The following is a 27,129-nucleotide window of genomic DNA, read 5'->3' as shown; positions in this document are numbered from 1 at the left end:
GCGATGCGCTAACCACCTCAACTTAAAATCTTATACTGATCAGCTTAAGCCCTTCGGGGCAGCAAGTTTTGTGTCTCTTTTTAGTTTAAGCAACACCGTGAAGAAATTAGCTATTTAAATTAACAGGAAGCAATATCTGATCTAGAATGACAGAAATAATATTGTTGGGAACCTATACACTATGTCGAATTAGTTCACCAGTAGTTCTTCGTTGGCTCCAAGTTGCGAAATTTTATTTTAATATTATTATTGTTACTATTATATCTCGGTTTAAAATGGTTTTAACTTAATAATTTTTGCTAGTCATGTAAAAATTGAAAATACTTACGTTAAAATAAATTAGGCACTATACTCATATTTTCAGTCGCAATGACGACCAACTCCCGGAATTATTCGATACATATAGGCCCGGGGTAGTGCATGTATGCGTTCACGCACCTCTTCGACATCACATTTATTAGCGTGGTTACGCCACTGTGGTGTACTTCTGTGTTGAAAAAGGGCACTAAATATAAACCAATAACATAGGTTAAGGAACTTTCTGAACAACTTAGTTTCTTAATCTATGCCACAGAATCACAGTTCCTTTTTCTCCCTTTGCGTCATCCATATTAAATTTGCACAAATTAATAATATAATCGTACTATGAATACTACTAAGTAGAATTGTATATATCAAATTTCGTGCTTTTGTACCAAGCGATTCATGCTTGCGATGATAATAAAATTACCGGCTCCGTACTTTGGGCTACGATTTTTAGATGCTTAATGATGCTGCTGCTGATAATAATAATAATAATAATAATAATAATAATAATAATAATAATAATAATAATAATAATAATAATAATAATAATAATACCTATTTGGTCTAGGAATTAATTCGTGCGGGTGGACAAGAGATGGCGCAACGAACGGAGCGTCCCACAGTTCCGTGTATCCACACATGTGTTGCAAAGCCCTGTCATCGCGTATCGTTCGTAGTATAGGGCAGTGGATTAAAGCGTCAACAACACCAGTTTGTAGTTAAGTGAACATGGCGCAATTTGTGCCTGATAAAGTGTTTTTGCGGGGTGTCCTGCTGCATTACTTTAACATGCTGAAAAGTGCGACTGAAAGTCATCGTATTTTGGTGGAAGTGTATGGTGACCATGCTCTAGCTGAGCGAACGTGTCAGAAGTGGTTTGCACGGTTTAGAAGTGGTGATTTCGGCTTGGCAGACCAAGAGCGAGCTGGACAGCCAAAAAAATTTCAAGACGAAGAATTGACAGCATTGCTCGAGCAGGATTCGTGTCAAACGCAGGAACAACTTGCAGCAGCATTAGGCGTTGATCAAACAACAGTCTCCAAACGCTTGAAAGCCATGGGAATGATTCAAAAGATGTCACATTGGGTTCCACATGAATTGAAAGACAGAGACGTTGAAAGACGAAAAACCATTTGCGAATTGCTGCTTCAACGACAGAGCAGAAAGGGGTTTCTGCATCGAATTATTACGGGTGATGAGAAGTGGATCCATTACGAGAACCCTAAACGAAAAAAGGCCTGGGTGAAACCAGGTGAACCAGGTCCATCACAACCAAAACGAGATATTCACTGTGCAAAGGTTATGCTGTGCATATGGTGGGATATGAAAGGTGTGGTGTACTATGAGCTGCTGCAACCGGGTGAAACTATGAATGGAGAACGTTATCGACGACAATTAATGCGTTTGAAGCAAGCTCTGGCCAGAACACGACCAGAATGGGAGAACAGACATGATAAACTTATTGTTCAACATGATAACGCTCGCCCACATGTCGCAAAACCGGTCAAAACCTATTTAGAAAATGTCGGATGGGAAGTTTTACCCCACCCGCCGTATTCACCAGACGTTGCTCCTTCGGACTACTACTTGTTCGATTGCATGAACAACGATTTGATTGGACAGCGATTTACTTCTTCAGAAGATATCGAAACATGGGTCTCTGACTGGATCGCTTCCAAGGATGAGGACTTCTTTCGCCACGGAATCCGTACATTGCCTGACAGATGGGCGAAAGTGGTGGCTAGCGATGGACAATATTTTTCTTAAGGTATTTATGTATTTTGTGTTTGTGTGCGTACCAATGTGTTCAATGTGTGCGTACCAACCGCACGAATTAATTCCTAGACCAAATATTATTCTAGAAATATTCCTTGCCCACAAACTAGCTTGTATGCGCTTATGAAGTTTACATTTTAATATCTGAAAATTCTATTTTTATTTAATAGATTGTATTTCACCTTATCGTAATGTTAATCATAACGAACATGTCACCTTGCTTATAGTGTAAATTTTTGTTTCCGATTATTATGCTGTCTTGAAATCAGTACCGTCATTTCAGATTTAGCTCGGAGGGAAGGGGGCATGATTGTCCACCGACACAAGAGTTTCACGTTTTTGTTAGTATATTAATGCAGATTATTAAGAAAGAAAAAGAGTGTTTCTGAAACTCAAGGGAGGAATTGCCTCCCTACCCTCCCAAAATGATGCCCCTACTTGAAATGACGTTCAAGAAAGAGATTAACGATGGGGGGCGTTCACTTTCATGAGAGGGGAAAACCTGTAACAATTTAAGAAAAGATTGCGTGGCAACCCTGATGCAACCCATGAGAAGTTTATAGAAGTCTGGTGAAGTTTGATATTTTCTAACCAAGATTTTGTCGGTGTGTGTATGCAATGCCCCACTTTTTTTTCACCTGGCAGAGAGTGAGATACAGTATATATTAGAATATTATTCGTTAAAAAAAATCCTAATTAATGAGAGTTTTATATGATACAATTGTTTGCAGGGAAAACAGTTAGACATATCAGATCATGTAAGTGCCAAACCTGTGCCTAAAATGCGTACGAAAACTTCCACATCATCAAGACCTCGTCCGAAAACTATTCATGTTGACAGTGGTAGTGATGTTCAAGAAGGCATGCTTACACCAAGTAGGGGAAAGAAGGGATCAAGTTCAAATCTCACAACAGGTAAGAGTGTCCTGTAACTTCATGGTTATTAATTAATTAGTTTTATATTAAATAAAGTTAGTTATTAATATTTTAAGTAAGATCTGAAGTATTTTATCCTCAGATTGCAGTAAGTCTTTGTTAATATGTTGTAACAATACCTAGAAAATTATTTAAAATCTATAGTGTATATATATATATATATATATAATATGTAGGGTATCTCAAAACAACACCGACAACGTTTGGGAGGTGATTCCTGACACCAAGATAAGACGAAAAGTATAGACCAACCTGGGTTCACAAATGCTCCTTTCGGAGTTATAGGCTGCCGAAAACATGATAAAATTAACTTTAAACGTGCATAGCTTCAAAACTACGGGCCCTACCGTAATCGGCTCAAGACTTCACTTAGGAACTAATATGTGCCCTATCCAAAAATGCGCGTTTTAGAATCCTAAGGTACTCACGCAACAATTTTTATAGAGGGAGTTGGCTACTGGCATATAATTTGAAGTACTCACCAACTATTTCTGTAAAAATCGTTGCGGAAGTACCGCAGGATTGTGAAACATGGATATTTATATACGACACACACAAGTTCCGAAGTGAAGTCGTGACCGGAGTACGGTAGGTCCCACAGTTTTGGAACTATGGATTTTTAAAGTTTATTCTTTCATGTTTTCGGCAGCCTATAACTCCGAAAGGAAGCCTTTACGCACCCAGATTGGCCTATGCTTTTTGTGTTACCTTGGCGTCAGGAATCACCTCCCAAACGTTGTCGGTGTTATTTTGATACACCCTGTATATTAATATGAAAAATGATATCTATTAGAGAAAGCGCGTTACGGCTTTTTCATGTAAAGCATTTATTAGCATCTTTTGTGTGGAAAATTTAAGATAATTTGATCTGCCGAAACAATTTCTAATTTTTTTTCTTTTTTTTTCTTATATGAGGTTATAATTAAAATTTATCAGCAAATAAATATTGAAATAATAAGTTTGTGATTGTAGTTGTGTTTGTGATAATAAAATTGATAAATTTATGCTACGATTCTCGTGTGTCATTTTATTATTATCGTAGTAGCTTGAATGTCTTTGAAGAATACAAAATTTGTTTTAAAATGCAGAAATGTGATGAACATATGTTTTTGAATGAGAAGTGACTGCAGATCTTCAACGAAAATTGTTTGCAGATAAAAATAAAAGAAAAAGAGAAACAAACTCCAAAGTAGTAAATTTTTTTTCGGTTTTTATTTTTGAAAGTCAATTAATTATTGTCAATAAGCAAGTGATTTTTATTATATGTATTATCGTTTAAACGTAACACAATAAACTGTATTCAATTCAACAGTTCTCTTTCAAAGTATATTCGACAACCTCTTTCAAAGTTCTATTATTTTTTAAGCTTGTTTTAATTTTTATTTTTTTATTTTTGTTACTTTTGATTTTCGTTATGAGTCTTAGGCAAACCCCGTTAAACACACTTAATAGAAAGAACGACAAGAAAAAAAAAACTTTGTGTTCACAATATTTTTTTTTCCTCCCAGACACTGTATTCAGTCCTCGTTTGAGACAGGATTATTATCGTGGATCACAGGATAGTTTGGCAGATGGATATAATGATCGTCGTTTGAGTGGCGTGTTTCGAGGTGAGATGCTGAGAAATTATTTATATTCGTCTTGTTTCATTCACAGCTCAATGTCTTTACACTACTCTTAGATGCCCTTTGAACAATTGATGCTGAGTATATCAGCAACACTTAAAATAATAATAATAATAACGTAACAAAAGTAATGATCAAAAAGATGATTATAAGTTTATTTCTGATTTGAAGTCAAAAATATTTACTTCTCAATGTTAATGTAGCTTTGCTGATATATATCTTCAGTTTTATAGTAATACATAACCACACTTCCAAATTCTCATGTTAAAATGTTTTTTCATTAGCTGTAAATTTTCATTATATTTTAAATTTATTTCAGTATTCATTTTGCAGTCCTTTGCATTTAATTTATTATTTCCAAAATTATTTCCCTTTATTTATTATTATTATTATTATCTACTTTTTGGTTCTAGACACAGGAGCACGTAGGTTAGATCAATATATGTTGTTACTTTTGTATGTATGTAATGTTGATTCACATCTGCATGATGTAGCCACTGGATAATGATATAAACTAAACTCTATTGTGATTCACATACAATATTGTATGTAGCTTTTTAAATCCGAAAATATTCACTGAGTTCGTATTTAACATTAGAACAAAAATTGTCAGGGAATTATATTGGTTTCTCACCTTCTTCTTTAATTTTCTTCAGATTTGTATCTGATTGCGGTGGAGTATTATAAAATAGGTAGATAAATAAATTCACTATTTATTACAATAAACATAGATTATGTGTAGGAGGAAATGTTAACACTAGTAACAAGATATGTAATTACTTTAATTTTGGTCTTTCTGCTTTAAAAGTAGGAAAAGAAAAGTGGTTTTTAATTTTCGGCACATTAGTATGTTATTTTGTCATAATTTTATCAACCCTTTGATACAGGTGCAAATTCAAAATAGAAAGTAAATGATACAAATGATTCCCAACCGCATATGAGCGTTGTAGATTTATCAAAACAGTAAGACTTTGGACATATTGACAAACTTAATTAGCATTGCAATGTGAAATACATCACATAGTCTCGTGTTGTAGACTGAAATATCAAAAAGCACTTGCTGACACTGAACTTCACTCATATTCTAGAAAAGGCTCATAACAGGTACGAATTACTTGATAGTAGTGAAATTAAATAGCCTGTAGTAAGTTTGGTGTTTTAAATTCTTAACAATTTTTTAAAAAAAAAATCTAAAATAATAGGTGATAGTGTAAAACGAAAAGTATTTATCAAAATTATATTAAAAATAAAAAATAAATTTGCAAGGTTGGAAATACGTATATGTGAACTGAACTGAACGCAGTGAGATGGGTAATATAGATAATTAAGACCAGGGAGGGGCTTCGCGAGCAAGATAAGTATCTTCGCTTGCTTTTTAGAAGACGTGAAAAAGTCTAGAGAAAGAATTTTGAGAACACTTACTTGGAACATTTACTGTTGTTCTAAGACAGAATGATGGAGAATTTGAGCGCTGCAGGAGTATCGATGATCGTTGATGGGAATCGGAAAAAGAGGTATAGTGCCACCAACATAGAAGAGGCTGAATAATGCATTTAAGGAGTAAGTGAAGTTAGCAGCAACCCAATGATGAAAAGTACATATTTTTGTGGTACGAAGTTGGAAGATCAACCTGATATCGAATATAAGACAAGTTTTAAATTTGCTTGCTTTTTTTTTTTTTGGGGGGGGGGGGATGTGGATGTATGGATGTGTGGAGTGTGACTAAGTTTCCTAATGAGGATGTGAAAGTTCGAGGGGGGGGGGTCTTCAGTATGATTTTGGTGCAGGTCAAGAAAGCCTTTTCGGTTTTCGATGAGGTAGTGAGTATGAGGTATGTAAGATTCATCAGTTATTATTATTATTATTATTATTATTATTATTATTATTATTATTATTATTATTAATGGAAACTGAGGTGGTATTGAGTAAGGGAATTTCGGAATTTTACAGCACTTGTTTTTAATTTTTATTTATTTATTTATTTATTTATTTTTAATTACGATTGAGCTTTGGGGTGGTTAAGTGGGTATTCCCGCTTGTGCGAGTGCTGGCGAGAGGATCTTAAGGTAGTTGTTCACGGACCAAATGATGGAACAGCTATGAAATTTCCGTATAGTGAAAACATAGGATACAAAACGTTTGACTTGGAAGCTCTTGAAGTTGGACGTATGGCATACTTCTATTAGGTTTGTTGTGCACGAGGGACATCGTCAAACGGACTCTCGAGACTCCATTTTTAGGTCGTCGAGGAAGATGACCGGGTGTGTGTGCTAAACTTGTTGTTTAGGAACTTTAGGAATGGTGCGAATTTTAATTTTCTTTGTACTGTGCTGATTGTGGGTCAGTCGAAATATTTTACATCGTTGAGTATCATTTGCATGAGTGGTTGGCGTGAAGAACTTTGGATATCATAGTGGTTAACGCCGGAGTCAGCACAGTAAGCCGGAATCTTCCTTACAATTATAAGTCGTAAAAAATTGTGTAGTTCGGAAATATACTTCTTAATCATAGGTCATGAAAAAATCGCAGAAAGAAACTATTAATTTACGTTAAATGCATATCCACAGCCGAATAGCCAGCAAGATACAGGCACACACATTTCAGAGACATCGTAAAGGTTGGCAAGGAAGTTGCTTATAAATCATCGGTCTGAAATATGAAATAATTGTACTGACTGTGTTAATTATAAACTAGAAAAAACAAATTAGTCCTTGAGTTAGAATTGTTAGCTAAAAATATTATATGGTATCCTAAAACAGGAATTAGTTGACACGTTGGCAGGAATGTTAAATTTCTTATTTACTGTGTTAGGGTACAAGCACATAACCATTAATGGATTGATATAATCTTTCACCACTATTGTACCTACATAGTTTAATGAGTATTAAATCTTGTAAATCTGGTTAAACTGGTTTTCTCTTGCAACTTTGGTGGAGGTTCTGGTGATGAGTTTACTGTAAACGTACATGAAATGAATGTAATATACTAGCGGTAAATGAGTGAGTGACACAGAGCGAGAGAAAGAGTGTGTGAGTGTGGGTGTGTGGATGCGGATGTGGGTGTTGGTGGCGCGCGCAGATTACGAAGTCCAGAAAGTTGGTGAAAGATTTGAACGTGCATAATGAGAGTTACAGATAAGTGTAAGTTACAAGATCAAGTTTCATTTGTTGCGAATGTGCATAATGAAAGTTACAGATAAGTGTAAGTTATAAGGTCAAGTTTCATTTGTTGCCTACCTATCTCCTCGAAAACTCAGTTTAGTCAGGTTGCAAAACACTCTTATCGTCATCATCACGGGTATTTTCCCATTGACAGATCACCTGCCGCAACTGAGAAGCTTTGATGCACCACGATCTTCAGCTAACATCATCTTCCGTGTGATTTCTCTCCTTTTGATACTGTCCATCAACTGTAGCCTCCTTCGCTTTTAGCCACTCTTTCCTTCCACCATACCCTCTTGCGCGTCCCTCACAATACAGTTCCTTCTCAGAACCAATTTCTCTTCCTCTTTTCAGTTACATCTACAATCATTCTTTTTCCCGTACTGTTTCTAACATCTTTTCATCCGTTTTCCGCTGGATCCAACTAATTCTCTCCTTTCTTCTCCGCACCCACATTTCGAAAGTTTCCAATCTTTTTTCATCACATTTTCGTAATGTGCATATTTTGGCAGTGTGTTCATCTCTGATACATGGGGCCCTTGATTCAATCCCAGCTCGCACCAAGTAAAATTAGTAGTGGACAAACATCGTGTGTGTGGGGTTTTTCTCGGTGTTCTCCCGTTTTCTCCCACTTTCTTCATTCTACCATTTTCATTCATTTCTCATCATCACTGTCTCCTTTAGCTTAGCCGGCATAACTGTGGGACGTAAAACTTAGATTTCATTTGTCTATGTTTCTGCCCCATACAGTACAATACTCCACACGAAGTATTTTATGAGTCTTTTTCTCTACACGTTATTCAAGGCACAACAAAATAGACTTTTCTTCCTCCTAAATACTTGTATTCCATTCCTATTCTTGCTTTTGTTTTACGTTCGCACTTTATCATAATTTATAATACTACCCAGGTATCGAAAACTAGTCACCTGTTATGTTTTCTCTCTTTTTACTTCCGATCGCTTCGTTACAGCCACCATGGCTTTTATCTTTCTAACATTCATTTTCATCCCATATTCTCCACAACCTTCCTCAAGTTTCTGACATCGTATTGAGTTTCTTTTCATATTGTTTACACACCGTATATAACATTTTTATAATGTTCCTCTTAAAATATCGTCTTCATTATGTGGGCTCTTTTCGACTATCTTTTGTAGATAGATATTAAATAACGTCGCCGTGAGACAACATTCTTGTCGAATTCCTTCCAATTGCACTCTCCTCTGTCATTTCTTCCCCTAGTTGGTGATATGTAAATTTCTTGAGTCTTCTATCTTTCTATTCCAACTCAACTCTCATTACATTAACAATTCCCAGCTCTGCTGGTTAAAAACCTTTTCTAGATCAGTAAATACAACTTCTTTCCCTTTTTCTATAGACTTTTATTGATTACCCTTATTAAGTTAATCGCATCTCTTGTGCCCCTATCTCTCTTAAGTGCATGGGATCCCTGGTTCGATCCCAGCTCGCACCAAGTGAGCTTTGTGGTGGACAAAGATCGTTTGCGTGGGTTTTCTCGGGTTCTCTCTTTCTTCCCACTTTCTTTACTCCACCATTTCATTCATTTCTCATCATTACCGTCTCCTTTAGCCTAGCCGACATAACGTGCGACGTAAACCTCAAAGATTTCATTTCATTTTTTACCTCTCCTAAATCCGAACTGTTTCTCCTCAGCTTCTTTATGTGTTCTTACATAAAATCTTCCGTTCAGTATTCGACGCATACTTTTTACTGCATGCGATATGAGATTAATAGTTCTATAATTGTCACTTTCTCTGGGTTTATATTTCTGAGTCGGCGGCATTATGATCACTTTCAGGAAAACTTTGGATCACACTCTTGTTTCATATACTTCACTACAGAATCGAAACAATGCTTTCTTGCACTTGTCTCCATATTCTTAGTCAATTAAATTCGTAAATAATCTCTTCCGGTTGCCCTTTTTATTTCTAATCTTTGGTATCGCTTTCTCAAACTTATCCCGAAGAATATTAAACCTTTTATCATCCTCACGTACTTCATTTTCTGCTTCAAGATTTAGATCACGCGATCTATATCTGCTCTCGTATAAGTCCTCAACATATTCTTTCCATCTTCCTAAGACTTCATTCCTCTCGCTGACTACCTTCTCATTCTTACTTTTTACTGCCATCGTAATACCCCTTGTTTCCTCTCCAGTTCAATAGATGTCCCTTCGTAACTGATTTAACTACCTGTGAATCTGCTCTTGTTTCCCTCATTTTCTGTAGCATCTCTTCTGTAATTCATGGTTTCTTAGCCGTTTTGTGTTCGCGGTAATCTACTACTACTTCTGCAACCTGCTGTATGAAAAGTTTAATATGGTCCATTGCTTGTTACTATCTGCATCTAACCTCTCCTCGTTTGAATACTTTTCTTCGAAGTTTTCTACGAGAAGATTTTATCCTCGGTTTTCAATTTTTTAATGTTCAACCTCTTGTTGCCTGCTTTTCTTCTGACTACATTTTTCAGTTGAATATTCACGTAGGGCAGCACAAGGTTATAATCAGAGAAAATGTCGGCCCCGGGAAGGGTCTTTGCTTTCTTCAAGCTATTCCGATACCAGTCCAGAGTCATAACATTGTCTATTTGATATCTTCCGTCGTCTATTGTAGATTTTCAAGTATATCTTCTCATGTGCTGATTGAACATGTGTTCCCAATTATTAGTGAATCCTGACCACGGAAATTGACCAGTTCCTCTTCTTTTACATTTCTTTCGTATAAACCATACTTGCCTATGACGCTACCTTCCTCTCTTTTTCCTACAACTACATTGAAATCTCCCATTGCAAATATGCTTCCAACCTACGTATGTATTAAAAATAGAAGACAATGGAAATTATTAAGGCTTAAGTCAAAATAATTTTCCATCGTGATCAATGAGTATTGGGTAAATCCTTCTATCGCAGTTTTAGATATGTTTTGTAACTGTTAGGCCTAATACCTAAATAAAGTTTACTACCCCATACTAGTGACTCTGTGTATTGTAGAAGCAAGCAGAACTTTATGTATACACATAATATTCGATATTTTGAACACTTACCCTGTACTGATTTCAATGTACCCCACAAAAATAGAATTTTTACAAAATTTTTGGCAGTATATAATTTTAATCGAAGGTTGAGAGGAAGTAGGAATTAAAAGTTGAATTCAGTGTTTCGTCCTCGACTGACTTTAAATCTGGAAGACTCAGAAAAATATATTGAATATTCAACCCACCTCCACTCCACAAAAAAATCTTATTTTTTTACGAAAATGAACGTAATTTTTTTAAAGTAATGGGCGGAAACTTTTTTATTGTTCACTTATTTTAACTCAATGCAGCAAGCATCGTTCAAAAGCCTCAAAGGAAACATCGCCTTACTGCTAAAAATTAATATGAAAGATTTTTTGGTGAAAGTTACTTTTGTTTTGTCTTCATATTACATAAATAAGATAAATTTTCGAAAGTTGAAAAAACTTGCCCTTTTATCCGCTTATCCTTGTCTGGTTTCAGCACAGCGAATCGGGATACCCTAACAAAAATACACGCCATATTTATGAAAATCATGTTTCTTTGAAGTAGTTTATTCCAGAAAATTACATTGGTTGTATTGGAGTTTAGTGGCCCTTTTAGCATCGTGGCTGTGTGAAATGTTGACCTACAGCTTAACATGGGGTCTAAACCACATGAGCTTCCACTAGGAATCGAATCAGTTTTCCCCACATCAAAGAAGTATTACATTAACCGTATAGCTATTAATGAACATGTAAAACATATTTATATATGCATATGCAAATTTGCAATATTGGATAGATGTTACTTCCTTTCATTCCTTATTTTTGATAGAAAACGAAATGAAGATTTTTAGTTCAGCGTCTCACAATTATGTCCTTTAAGCTAAAGAAGACAGGTGAATAACGGAAATAAATAGTTTGAAATGAAATTTTACTTTCCCATAGGGAATCTGACCGCAAAACATGTGTGCATGGCGCGCGCTTTATTTTTGGTGGTTTCAACCGGAAGCAAAGGCTATTTCTACAGGTTGGAAAAAGGTACAGTCTCGTTCAAAAACGCCTTGGCTACTCAATTTGCTTTAGAAGACTACATTCTACGTAGAAAATGCTAATACTTTGGCTCTAGATAAAAGTCTAGATAAAGAAAATCCGCATTTTCTTGATGTGATTCTAATTGTGGATGAGAGTGCAGGCTTTTCAAAGCAAAGTGGGTGACCAGATTTTTTAACAAGATTGCGCAAATCAAGATTCATTAAAACCGGTAAAGTTTTACAAGAGTTATCTTTGGACGGACAGACACGCATGCATGTGTCAGTTGAATTAAATGGTACAAGCGCATTCAAAAATACTTTCAGCCGTCATTGGACCACAGTAATTTTAAATTTTATAATTAATCTAACTATCAAATAAGTAGCTAATCAATAGTGTATCATAGTAATTAAATTTATCTTCATGAATTATCCCATCCAGGTGGCCTCGCGTAGTGTAGTCCTAACGCTCTTGCCATCGGCGCGAGCTGTCCCGTGTTCAATTCACGGTTTGACACTCAGTCGAAAAAGTATAGAAAGTTATTTCAGGCCAGTCATCCTGAATGAGGATTGTTCTGGGTTTGCCTTATTCACACCAGGGAAATGCTGGGATGATACCTAACATACGGTCCTAGGCCGTTCCTTCCTCATTTCCTCGGATATTGTGATCGCCGAAGGGCGTCATCCTTCATACGTGACGGCTAAAATGACCATAGATCTCGAAAGCTCAAAAATATACTTCGTAAATTATCCTATCGTGAGAATTCACGAAAAAAGTAGCTGAAGAACTATTCTGTGTAAACCGTTTCGCATACCCATCTTACCAATGAAATCCACCACTGTTTAGAAACAAAACATTTTTTCCACCTATAACCCAACCATTAATTCCAAGCGATTGCGTAGTCAGCCTCCTCGTCCACTATCATTTTCTCAGATTATTACCTTAGCCACCATTAACTTCTTCGTCCACTTCATCTCCTTCTTGTCGACCTGTTCGTTTGTTTTCAGCTCCATTGATTTCTCAATCAACTTAATTTGATTCTATCAAGTTTCTAGGTGATCATAGCTACACCTTTAGTATAATAATCCAAACTTGATAGGAGTTTGTGATGTTAGATGAGAAGGTACTGGGGAATTGATTAGAGAAGGTTGTACAACGTTTTATTTAGGTAATAAAAATAGAATGTATTGATGACAGAGTAATGATGTTAAGAGTTAAAACGAAAAAAGAATAAGTGAAGAAGGAGAGAAGTATTATAAGAAAATAGAAGAAATTATAGACGGGAAAAGAAGGGTGCCTGCTGAATTGTAATAGAGGATTCAGTGCAGCTATGAGAAAGGACAGGAAGGTAGTATCGTAGGCGAAAGAAATGAAACAGTAGAGGGACTGGTCAATTTCTGTAGACAGGATTCACTTGAAATTGGAAACACTTGTTTAACCAGCACAAGAAAACAAGATATACTTGGAAATCCTCAATAGACGACCGAAGATATCAATTAGGCTATGTTGTGATTCAGGAAAGGTGTCGGAACAGTTTGAAGAACACAAAGACCCGTCCCAGGGCTGATATTTTTTTTCTCATCATACCTTGTGCTGGGCTAAGTGGATATTCAGTTGAAAGATGTAGCCAGAAGAAAAGTAGGCAACAAGAAGTTGAATGATGTAAAGTTGAAGAAGGAGGGAGAAGAAATCTTTTCGTAGAAAACTTAAGAAAAGTATTCATAGGGGGAAGAGTTACGTGCTGGTAGTAACAGACACTATGACACATTAAACTTTTCATACAGCAGGCTGCAGAAGTAGTAAGAGGTTACCGAGAACACAAAATGCTGAGAAACCATGGGTTACAGAACAAAAGAAAAAAGAGGACGTGGAAATAGATTAATTTAAAAGGGAGTAGAAAAATGTACAAGAAGTTAAACGAGTCACGAAGAAAAAGAGACAGAGCAAGGGAAGAGTTATACGAAACAAAATGTAAAGAAATAGAAGAATTATAAGCAGCCAAGGAAAAATAAAGAAATGTACAAGAGGGTGAACAAATCTATGGAACTGGATGTATTTTGATGGCAGTAGAAAATTAAAATGGGAAGGTAGTCAGTGAGAGGAGTGGAATCTTATAAAGATGAAAAGAATATGTTAAGTACCTGTATGGGAGTAGAGGTAGACCACGTAACCTAGATGTTGATGTAGAAAATGAAGTATACGAGGATGACAATGAGTGTAATATTCTTCCGGATGAGTTTGGAAATGCTATATCCGAGATTAGGAATGAAAAAGCAACCAGCATAAACAATATACCAATTGAATTCATTAAGAATATGGAAAACAAGAGCAAGAAATCATTGTTCCGACTCCGCAATGAAATATATGAAATAGGAGAGCGGTCAAACATTCCCTGAAGACGATCATTGAGTAAGAAATTGAACCAAGATAGATGTGGACATATAGAACTACTAGTCTTATATCGCAAGCAGCAAAAATTATGTATCAAATATTGAATAGAAGTAATGAAAAAGTTGAGAAACGGTACGGGTTGAAGATAGGTAAGGTTACAAGAATTGCACTCACTATAGGCAATCGGTGAAATATTTATAGAAAAAAGAAAGAGGTGTATGTTGTACAGGGAAACCTCCCGTAACGGACACCTCTAACATACGGACAGATTTTTATGTCCTGTCAAAAATATATGTTGTATTACGGAACAAAATCCTCCCTTTTACGGGCACTCTCAGATACGGACGCGGACAGTCCTTTTTTACCCCAAACGTTGCAATAACCTCTTTATAACGGACAAGAATTATTCTTGGTCCTGCGATATATTACAGTAAAATCTTTTCCCCACAAGTGTTACTATCATGTGTCTAGATCTGGTGAACCATCAAACAGAACAGCTTCAAGCTGAACTTGAAATTCTTCCCTTTTTTCTGCCCGCAATAAACTGTTTTTTGGTGGAAATCCTACAAAACCTTCAATAAGCAATAACACTCATGCAAGGTCAGTCGTATGGCCAAGAATCCTATCACTTTCTCTAAGAAGATATTCTTTGTGACTGGGGCTGAGTCAATAAACATATGCACTCCCAATAACTTGCCTTTTCATCCATTCCGCCAACGAAGATACCGTGCTTGTACTCAAACACCCTCACACATACATATTTCTTCCGCAGCCGTACTGAGGATTTTCAGAGGATATTTGTTAATGAGTTTTATTATCCTTGTAGAGGAAGAAGCGTGTCTTTTTCGTTAAACAAAAGAGTTTAGTTGGTTCCTAACACATCTTTTGAGAAATAAATTATTTTCATATTGAATTTTATAAATTATTTTCATATTGAATTTTACGTATTTACGCTCATACATAATGTATTTACTGTATATTACTGCATACAATTACCGTTGTGAGAAATTAAATTTCTGTAAGGTCTCCATAACGGACAAAAATTCATGTCCCATTGATGTCAGTTATTCAGAGGTTTCACTGTATTTAATAATCTAGAAAAGGCTTTTGACCGGCTGAGCTGGAAATTGTTGATGGGAATGGTTGGGTTGGAATGGAAAAATCGAAGACTCATAATAAACTTATGTATAAACCAACATATAAAGTGTTAAAATAGGGGAAGAAATGACAGAGGAGAGTGCAATTTAATTGGAAGAGGAGTTCGACAGGGTCTCTCACGCCGACGTTATTTAATATATGTCTAGAAGAGATAGTCGAAAAGAGCCCAGATAATAAAGACGGCATTTCGGTAGGAAGTAGAGGGGTTAGGTGCATAATGTTTGCATATGCTGAAAATAAAATCAGTAAAATGTTAGAGAACTTGAGGAAGAGCAGTGAAGAATATGGAATGAACATAAATGTTAGCAGGACAAATGTCATGGTCATTAGAACGAAGCGGTCAGTGTCAAATATAGAAGTAGGAGAACAGAAAATGAAACATGTGACTAGCTTTTGATACCTGTATAATGTTATTAGTGATATGAAGTGTGAACGTGAAATAAAAGCAAGGATAGAAATGGCGAAAGAAGCCTTTAGTAGGAATAAAATGCTATTTTGTGGGACCTTGAATAAAAGAGTTGAGAAAAAGGCTCATAAAGTGCTTTGTGTGGAATATTGTTCTGTATGAGACAGAAATATTGACAATACACAAAAGCGTTGAACTCCAGAGAGACTTGCTAAAGGTATGGTGGCAGTAGAGGGAGGGAGCATTGTGGTGCATGGAAGCATCTCATTTTTGGAAAATAATCTGCTAATAACGACAGAATACATGTGATTATGAATAACTCGTATATGCCAGTGGCTTAGCCGCATAAGAATGCCCTTTTCTGTGAGATCTGCGAAGTCAAGCAGTGCAGGGTAAACTCTCAGCTCAATAGAGGAATGATGAGTAACCGTTCATACTCACTAGATGGTGTTGGCATTGCGGCGTCCATCCAACGGCATGAGGACAGCTGGGGAGGTACTTGAAAGAAAGAAGTAGCGAACTTCAGTCTAGAAAGCAGGCATTAACGACGAGGAAGTCAATGTGTTGATTACTCATTATCCTAAAGGCATGAGTTCCACAAGCCGGCTGATAGATTCTAGCCCCTAAGGAGTTTTGAGCCGGAAGGACTGTTTATTACCCCATACTAGAGCTTCCGTCTGTCTCTTTAGAGTTAGCATATGTGCCTTTGGGGTAAAACCAGTTCGATTTCCTGGAAAAGGACATGTGACTCACATTTTAGTTGTAGGTGCACGTCTCATGTAGCCTCGGTGCTAGGAAGGTACGTTAAACTCAGCCAATCAATTCCAGCGCCAACTCCAAAGCGCGCTATTGTTAAGCACCAAAAGGAAATCATTTCAATTATAACAAGTAACTGGTGGTATATAAATAAGCTATTGTAGATTTGTCCAGATCCTATATGAATATTAGATCCAACGCCGACACAACTGTTTTATCAGCTAGTAAATTTAAATCAAGTTATTTCTGTAAGTTACTTCCGTATGTATTTATCTAGAGTATTTAACACTATGTATTTAGATATGTATAACAGTATGTATTTAGCAGGTATTTAACTAGAGTAATTACATTTCACCATTAATCCAAAGGATCAGTTAAGTATGTCTAAACAGTGTTACACCACAGTAATTTAGCTTCAATATTATCTTTTTTGATCTTATTGGAGTTTCTCAAAAACTCGTGCAATGGCATAGCCAAAAATTTTGTGGATATTTTCCGAGATGGATGTATAACACGTTTGCCATCTCAAAAGTAGCTATCTTAAACCGGCGTTAACACTCCTAAATACCAAGATAATCATCTAACGTATCAGAAATTCATTTCTTTTCTTTTTTTTATTAATACTCGTTTCAGAAATATTAATAATACAGTTGCAAGTAAGAATAAGTTATGAATGTTACAAATGTTTTTAAATTAATAAAGATCTGTTGAAAAGATCATCTCTGTTTTGTGATATTTTTCTGTTCCAGATTGATATCAGACAATTTTTTCCTCTCTTTCATGTATGTATTTATTTATTTTATTTTATTTAAAGAAATTAAATCAAGATTCAACATTTCTGTTTCTAAGACAAGTTACTTGTCTTATGTGGCTGGTCATAGAATGGATTGGGTAATGTACAGTCCGCTGCAAAAAATCTGCAACATGAGCATGTAAGTTTATTGTGAAACTCTGCCTAACAGCGCAGGGAATCAACATAACATGTAAGTGGCACGAATCACGCCAGGCGAAGCCTCGGCGTCCTCCCATGCACACTTATTTTGGAGCAGAAGACTTCGTCGTTTCACAATACACTTACATGCTCATGTTGCAGGTTTTTTGCTGTACAAGTTAACTTAGCAATTAGCGGTCCGAAGACCTGAGTTTAGTTTCCGATCCAGTCGTACATTTTTCTCTCAATATGAATTTAATTGTATGTTCACATCTATAGAGATTTTGTTGTGAGAAAGTAATAATTTTCCAGCAACAGATTCACCAGATGATGGTAGAGGATCGTCTCCATGTCGCAGCTTAAGCCAACTCGGTAGAAGAGGATCTTACAGAGCTTCGCGAGGTAAGGAATATGATAAAGTTCAAGAAATTTTAATGATCTAGTTAGTCACTTAAACTTAATTTTTAAGTTTAAGTATACTTGAAGATATTTCTTCGCGTAATGTGTTTTCACGATGACCACTCCACACGTTTGATAGCAGAACAGTGTTCCGTCGCGTTGTAGGAAAAAACATTTGGGCCAACCATGTTCTTTTGTAAGTTTGCCGGACTTCGAGGCAGCTAGGTAAACGTTACGAAGACGAAATACAGCGTCGTGTACCCTTGGACCGAACTCATCGTCTGGCTCCTTCAACACAACAAATCACGGTGACAACGTCCCACACGCGGATATTATAGATTGGATGGTATAACTATATGTTGTAGCACTGACGGATTGTACAACTGTTTTCATGCCTTGTAATGCCAAGGTACGACCGCCGTGCGTTTCGAGCTAAAACTCGCTTTGGTCCTAATTATACACATTACTTCGACCGTCTTACAGTATATGGTGTTCCACAATGTTCACAGAGTCACTAATATTTTTCACGGATTTCTGTTTCCTCTGCTTCATGTCCAGTAGAAATAAATCGTCACTTTCCGCGAGAATGTTGTGTCTCCGTTTAAACTGCCACACTCAGGTATGTGATGCCGAAAATGATGGTATACCTAGTCTCCTACTAGACTGCATAACCCATCTCCGGAGGTCCACATCATGTATGGGAATGTGTGTGTGTGTAAAGTGTCCTTAAACGTGCGCAGAACGACTTGTGACATTTTCGCTACCCTGTTTTCCATGTTCTTCCACCAGCGACCTGTTGGTCCCATCGAGCTCTTGATGAATTTAGATTGTACAGCCCCCATGGATACCTCCACTTACCATTTTTTCAGTACGTGACGTCGTTCCGTTTATACCCAAGGGTGATATCACTATCAGTAGAGGCACGAGTTTTTCGCAATGCGCGATAAAAGGAAATGCGTCAGAATTAAGTAATTTTCAGTTTCTTGACGTTTTATGATATTCTATTTGTATTTTCAATGGTTTCCGTTGCGCGATAAAACACGAAATTAGCAGTTTTGCGCGAAATACGCGAGATAACGCGAAATTTTAAAAATACGTTTTCATTAATTTAAAAACGGTAGTTTTCCACTGACGGAACAGTATAACGTGGTATGAACGATGAATCTGGGTGATTTGGATACGGCTATAGAGAACTTGTTGCGCGTTAGCTATCGCAGCTGGATGGAGAATTCCGAAGTGATAATTGTTTGAAGTTTGTTGTAAATGCAGTTACATGTGTGTGACTTCCAACAAGCAGTGCTAATTCTGAGAGTTTTTTCAAGTATGGACTGCTGATAACTGACAAACGTACCACCATGAACAAACAAATAAATAAATAAATAAATAAAAATAAAAATTTAAAAAAATTAAAAATTGCGCGTATACTACGATTTTTCGCAATTATTTCATTTTCCTTACATTTATGATTAAAATTCAGTTATTAGTAAGTGGAGATAATAGAAAGCAATCCATCTAACAAGATATTTCCAAAAAATATAATAAAAATATAAGCAAAAAACAAAATTATGCTCGGTTTTGTGTATACTGGCAATAATGCTTTCGAGGGAACTTTGCAGTAGCACAGCACGACTGCAGAGGGAATTTCACGATTGGTTGTATCGTAGTATCCAGAAGTTGAATCAAGGAACTAGAAAGTGGAGTAAAATATTGCACTTATTGGTTTAAACCTAGGGTGTAAATTGTCTGCCAAATATAAATTAGCTTCTGAACCAAGATAATGTACGGAAATATAGAAACAAAGAGGAAAACTGTTTTCTTAAGTTTGGAAGTGACATGCTTAGTAGCCATGAGCATTTATTTGTTTTGTTAATAAAAAAGACAGGCAACAAAACGTAGTGTCTGTGGTCAAGTGGGTAGAGTGGTGAACTGTTAGTTCTTATACTGTTTTGACACCAGATTGAATCCCAGCCCATCCCATCCATTTTACTTTTTTTTATTACAAAACATTATAGAAAGTGTATAATTTTTATGTTAATAAGAACCGAAACAATATAATAAGGAAATAACTTCTTGTATCCTCTAATGACGTATTTATTCAGAATTAGTGTACTATTAGTAATAGCGATTGTTTTCAGTTTGATATGGTATGCCTGTTCCTCCCCTCTCCGTTTTTGCACAGCAGAAGAAACTTCAACTCACTTCGAGTGTGTCTGCGAGTTAGGAACAGAAAAAAAAACATGCGCGACCTGTAGCCTTACAATCACAGCGAATGAAGTAGAATAACTCCTTGTCATGAAAAAGAAGCTGATGATAATTAGAGAGAGAGAGAGAGAGAGAGAGAGTAAGTTGAGAGAGAGTGAGTGAGTGAGTGAGTGAGTGAGTGTGTGTGTGTGTGTTTGTGTTTGTTTGTTTGTTTGTTGTTTTTTAGAGTATTGACTCTCTCTATCTCTCCTTTTTTTCATATCCACAAGTGCAAAAAATGCGATCATATGTCTGTGAAAGGAATAAAGATTTTTCTTTAAGCAAAACTAAATTATACAGCTCTATTTGTGAAGAACACGAATGCTTCCAAATTATGCCATGGATATTAACTATAATCATACCGTTCTTCTGAATTATACAGTAGGGTGAAAAACTGATAATAAAATGATGTAACAGGCGTAAGTTTTTTTTTTTCTAGCGTGACAATACATTAAACATAAATTAAATTTTTGGGATTACAAATTATCATTTTATGTGTCGGTGTAGGCCTATTCGTTTTCACATTCGAGCGACGAAAGAAAAAAGTGTGGTGATAGTTATAAAAATCGAATACGAGATTTCAATGAATTCAAGTTACATGGCCCCTACAATATCGAAAAAAATGATTTTTCGATGTCTGCCCATCTATTCGTCTGTCGGTTCGTCACGGTTTTACATGCACTCAAATAGAGGCCATATGTTCAACGTATCTGGACCGAATTCCAGACATAACGGTTTAATAACATACTATCGTTTCGAATTTTATATCCTTCGACACCTAAAAGTAAGGATAGTTTACTGAAGGATGAAAATTTAAAATAATTCAATTTTCTCAACAACAAAAAAAAAAAAAACTTTTTATTTATTTTTTATAAATACATATTTTATTAACAGCACTCCACCGTAGTATCGACCATTTTTCTGAGAGAAAAAAAAAATACATATGGTGTAATTTACTGTATGGTATGCGTTCTTTTTGCACAATTTTCTCAACCACATTTCATTAAAAAAACGTATCATTAACAACCTAACAATATGATAACTCGTTCGTCATGTGAACATTCAGAAGTAGTAATTTACTCTTAGGGTGAGCTTTACCCCGATGATTTTACCATTAACGCCTCAGGCAATTTTGTTCATATTTCGTAAAGAAATGTTTCATTTATTTATTTATTTATTTATTTAATATACAACACAACAGGCTTAATACCCAATTACAGTGTTGTGTACATACAGCAAACGTTACATATATAAATTTCTTAATTATTACTACAGAAAATTTCTTGTTTCACATATGATCTGAATCTGTTTTCTGAAAGACTAATTACATCCACTTTATCAAGCTTATTTACAATATCATTGTATAATTTACACAGCCTCCACATAGGGGATTTATATAATATATTGCTCCTGGCTTTTGCACAATAAAATGTCCCTGTATTTTCTACTCTGGTTTTGCAAGTGGGAATCCGTAATGATATTTTCGAGACCAACTCCATACAGTCAATCTTATTGTTTAATAACTTGTATAAGAATAACAAGTTCAACATCCATCTTCTTTTTTCTAGAGTTTGAAAATTAAAGTTGTTTACTAGATCATTGTAGGAAAAATATTTGGGATAATAATTAGTTTTTTTGTATGTAAGCATTTTCAAGAATTTTGTTTGGATGTTTTCTATTTCTTGAGAGTATTTTTTATTATTGGGGGTCCATATTGTAAAACAATATTCTAATTTTGATCTAACATATGTAAAATAAAGTGTTGTAAACTTTGTCTCACTGGAGAAATCTTGCCCTATTCTGTAAATTAAACCTAAGTTTCTATATGCGCTGTTTGTTATCATATCTATGTGTTGATTGAAATTTAGTTCAGGATCATAAATAACGCCTAAATCTTTGACAGTACTTGGTTTAGACAATTTAGTTTTTTTCAGTGTATAGTCAAAAGTGATAGGATTTCTTTTTCTCGTAAAAGACAGAGATTTACACTTTGATACATTTATTACTAATTTGTTATCATCGCACCATGTTTGAACTCGCTGTAGGTCTTGTTGTAGTTGTATGCAGTCTTCAGTTGAATTAATTCTAGAATATAATTTGAGATCATCAGCGAATAGGAGAATCTCAGAGTTTTCAACAAAAAGTGGAATTTCATTAATAAGTAGGAGAAATAGCAGAGGACCCAGATGAGATCCTTGAGGAACCCCAGACAGAGTAACAAACTTTTCGGTGACATGCCCCTTGTATAGAATAGATTGTTTCCGGTTACATAAATACGATACAATATATTCTATTGCCGACTTTGAAAAGTTTAGGCTTGTTAATTTCGCCATTAGAACATCATGATCCACGACATCGAATGCCTTACTGAAATCGGTATAAATAACGTCTACCTGGCCGCCTTTGTCTAACTCCGTTGCTATAAAATTTGTTACAACTGCTAGGTTTGTTGCAGTAGACCTATTGTGTAAGAAACCATGTTGATGTATAGATATAATTGGCTTTACGTGATTCAGAATTCGTGTATATAAAATACTCTCAAGAATTTTGGCAAAAGTAGATAATATAGCTATAGGTCTGAAGTTTTGTATTTCGCTTTTATTTCCAGACTTTGGTACTGGACACACTAAACTTTCTTTCCATAAGTCCGGAAAAGTGCCTGTTCTTATGGACATATTGAATATAGTATGGAGCGGATGCTTGAATATATCAATACAGCCTTTGACAACATACGGAGGAATACCGTCCGGTCCACATGACGCTTTTGGTTTGAGTGCCTTTATAGCCACTTCAATTTCTCGCAGTTGTATTTCTCCAAGTTGAAAGTTGTCCAACAGGCTAATGCATTCCGTCTTGTTAGATATAAAACTGTCTACGTCATATTTTGCTGAGACATTGTTATAAACAGATTGAAAGTAATGCGCGAAGGCCTGAGCAATCTCACTGTCCTTATTTAGTTCTTTCCCATTGTAAGTAAAGGAGGCTGATGACATATGCTTGGTTTTGCTTTTGACAAAACTCCAAAGTTGGCCCGGATCATTATGAATAGAAAGTTCAGATTCTAGAATGAATGTTTTATACGCAATTGATATATCGGTCTTTATCTGTTTACGTAGCTCATGAAATTTTTCACGATGATATGGGCTTGCAGTTATTCCACTTTTCCATTTTTTATGATGATATGATTTGGATTTTATTTTTCTAATTATACTATAAGTGAACCAGCTCGGATAATTTCCATTAACATGTTTCTTACGGGGAATACACATACTAAATACATTATTAATCATGTTGTAAAAGTTGGATAGCACATTATTGATATCATTCATTTGCGAAAGACAGCCCCAGTTTATTTTGTGCAGTTCCACGTATAATTTTTTGAAATCAGCCTTCTTAAAGTTGAAACCAGATACTTTAGCTTCTCTGTTTTCTTTCTTTGTAACGTTTAATGGGATAGAGACACTTACTGCGGGATGGTGTCTGTCTTCCTTAGTAACAAGAGGACAGTCTCTTTCAACGAGAACCTTATCAATATTTGATAATACCAAATTTAAAGTTCGGCCGTTACTGTTACGAATATTATTAAATGACGCTAAATCATATAAGGACATAAAGTTATATAATTTTTTACAATTTGTTGTTGATGATAAGAAATCAAAAGCACAACCTGTTATTTCAGGAATATTGAAATCCCCTATGCAGAGAATGTTGCTACCTATTGGGCAATTAGTCTCAATAAATTGATAGAATTGTTCATATATTACTAAACTTGATTCAGGAGGAATGTACACTGCACATATGAATAATTTAAAACCGTGAATTACAAGTTTGACAAGAACACATTCAAAATACAAGTCATACGAATTAACAAGATATATATTATGATTATAGTGTGTTGCTATTATTACACCCCCTCCCTTACATTGATTAAACAGTTCGAGATTTCTATCCTGGCGGAAGACTTTGTATCTATTATCAAAGAACTCTGTATCGAAATGATTTTCGGTTAAGAAACTTTCAGTGATTATAATAACATCATAATTATTTGAGAGTACATTTGTATAAAATTCTTGAGCTTTGGAACGCAAACCAAAAGTATTTTCATAAAACACAGAAAACATACATATTTGGTTCAGAGACTTAACTTTCTGAGAGGAGGGTTCATGCATGTTATGTTTACAGAATCCGGATCTCGAATTACACTCAGTATTTCCTGGAATTTCTTTTGGTGGAGGAACGCTACTTTGGTTGCTACAGGTGATCAATTGTTTTGTTCTACTTACATGTTGCAGTTCCTGAGAACACAATACTCACTGGTTTCTGGTCGGTTTACGCTTCACTGACGCAGAGCAGGAGGAGGGTTGGGTTCTGGAATTCTGTTGTTTTCCATGTTGAATGACAGGTGCCTCGGGGGAATTATCAGTACGATTGGGTGTTTCTTGCAGAGCAGTAGGGGGTGCGGTCACATCTGGTATTTCACTTTCAACACGTTGCCTTCCTTCTTTTTCTAACATTTCTGAAAGTGTGTATTTTCTGCCGTCAATGTATAAATAGCGATAACTTATATAGGAAAGTTTTCCTTGATTGCGAGCTTGTGACATAAAATATCGAAGACTTTTCCTCTCATCTCGCACTGCATACGAATAATCTTGTTCTACATAGATATTTGATCCACGCAACTTTTTCTTATTTTGTAGAATTGATTCCTTTTTTTTTATCACTTAAGAACTTGCACACTATTGGACGACACCTGCCTGGAAGTTTTCTGCCTGCACGGTGACATCTCTGAATGTTCTCGTCTGATAAGTCCAGCTGGAAACGATCCCGTAATAAATTACGCACTTTATTTTCAGTGTTGCTCCAATTTTCACTTTCTTCCTCTTCAACGCCATAGAACACTAAATTCTGTCTTCGACTACGATTCTCCAGATCATCCAGTTTACTCTGTAGTAATGAATTGTGCTGTTGAAGATTATTTAGTTCACTTTTCACTAGTACGAGTTCATTTTCCAGTACACATACACGATTCACTAACGTCGTCATGGTTTCCCGTAATTGTCGCACTTCAGACACTAGGAGTTCATTAGAGCTCCGTAGAGAGTTAATCATTTCTTTGATTTCTGTTACATCATTCTTTTGAGAATTAGTTGGTCCCGGATTTTGTTCTACTCCAGAAATGATTAGCAATGTCGCGATTACCAAACCGTAGGCATACAGCACGTTTGAATTTGTGGCTGCATGTAGCACTTTTATTTTTGTCCTTTTTATTGCCGCACTGGCGAACAAACCTATTCTGCATCTCCAGAGGGTTATTGAGATACCCATTCCACGCTTGAATGCACCACGGAGCTAAAGAAAATCACGTCCGACTGCTTCGACGACTCCAAGGATTCCTTAGCGACTTGGTTTTGGACTGCAACTGATTCATAAACTAACATATAGCATAAATCATTTATCCCGATAACATACAGAATGAGACGTTTTCTCAAGGTTTTTTTTACAATTTTCTCAGTAATAACTGAGACAAATTTGTTGTAATTTCAGTAAAAATATTTTCTGTACTAATCTTACAATATGGTATAACTCGCATGTTCCAAAAAGAAAAATCCAAAAGAGAGAGTTTACTTTGACAGTGGAAATTTTTCCCGACGATTTGCTTAAAAATTACTCGATATACTTGGTCCAGATCATAAATAATTTACAATATGGCATAAATCGTTTATCCTCAAAATTACAGATAGAATAGTTTATCTTTGGGGGTAAGTTTTTCCCGATGACCTTCCCAAAAACAACTCAGGAGATGTTTGCTGTTCGTGTCTCATAAATAAATGTTACATAAATAACCTAGCTATATGGTGTAATTCCCTCATCCTAAAAATCTTAGAAGTGATATATTACTTTTGACAGTACCCTGCGATTTTCTCAAGAACGACTTAGGCGATTGTGTTCGTATTTCATAAATAAATGTTTTATGAAAACACTAACATTATAGCATAGCTCGTTTGTCCCGAAAAGATCCACAAGGGATAATTTATTGATGGGGTGACTTTTTTCGTGATTTTCTCAAATTACTCAGAGGCTTTTGCTTATGGTTCACATACAATTATATCCTTAATAATTCTAATATATGGCTTAAGTTATTTCTAATGGAAATATGCTTACTTCTAATGGAAATTCTATATTTCTAATGGAAATATGCAATGGTTACTTTACTTTTGGGCCTAAAGTTTCTTCTAGCAAAGTTTTCCAAAACACTTTATTTTATTCGCAATTTCCCAAATAAATGTTTCAATAATAGCTGCAGCCTAACATGAGTCAATGTAAGAAATTCGAGCGTGAAAGTACAGTGCATTTGCTCCGTACCCTTTCTTAAATATATTTTTAAATGTTACACCTAATCACAATTTTCCGAACAAAATCGAAACTTCTTTTTAAATGTGCCTTGTTGTGGTCAAATGGTACAAGTGCATTGGTTCTAGATTTGATTTCCAGTGAGAGCTAGTGTATTTTCATCCAAGAGATGTGACACGTCGGTGCAAAGAAACAAGTGTTTAAATAAGCCTAACCAAGCTAATCAATAATACAAAGAAATAAAACAACGATACGAAATTATCGAAGAAACGTTGTTAGTATTAAGTAGGTGCGACTGAATGTCCAAACGATGATTGTCAAATCCAAAGATAAAAAAGTAAAAAATACAATGCCAGGTTAATCAGTGGCCTCTAGATAAAGCTATCCTACTAAGAAGTGATTGAGATACCAAAAAATGTTGTAATCGCTGGGAGACATGTTAGGAGAATACAGAGGGTGAGAGAGAGTTTAATACCGCAAATCATGGATAGTCTGCACCTTCGTTTGAGGGCAAGTATTGAAGTCCCTAGGCCTACATAGGTTAACATTGAAATGAACATTAGAACACAATACCTGTTTAATATTGATAGGGTCTTGCGGACAGGTTTGCAGTGCTTTTGACGGGGTTTGATAGTGTAACGATCCTTG

The 27,129-nt window shown here is 35.7% G+C and overlaps 1 protein-coding gene across 1 annotated transcript in view; it reads left to right on the top strand.

Moving 5' to 3' along the window:
- The window catches only part of Patronin (calmodulin-regulated spectrin-associated protein patronin), a gene marked incomplete in the record, with an annotated part of 438,489 nt that overhangs the window by 344,196 nt on the left and 67,164 nt on the right, over positions 1-27,129 (top strand). Inside the window, 3 exon segments of the mRNA XM_081769233.1 lie at positions 2,814-2,997; positions 4,527-4,628; positions 17,803-17,892. Coding sequence (XP_081625359.1) covers positions 2,814-2,997; positions 4,527-4,628; positions 17,803-17,892 — 376 coding nt within the window.

The sequence above is a fragment of the Thermobia domestica genome, chromosome 8 (assembly GCF_964235325.1).
Source record: "Thermobia domestica chromosome 8, izTheDome1.hap1.1, whole genome shotgun sequence".
NCBI lineage: Eukaryota > Metazoa > Arthropoda > Insecta > Zygentoma > Lepismatidae > Thermobia > Thermobia domestica.
The sequence above is the reverse complement of the archived record's forward strand: the minus strand, read 5'-3'. Positions and strand labels throughout refer to the sequence as shown.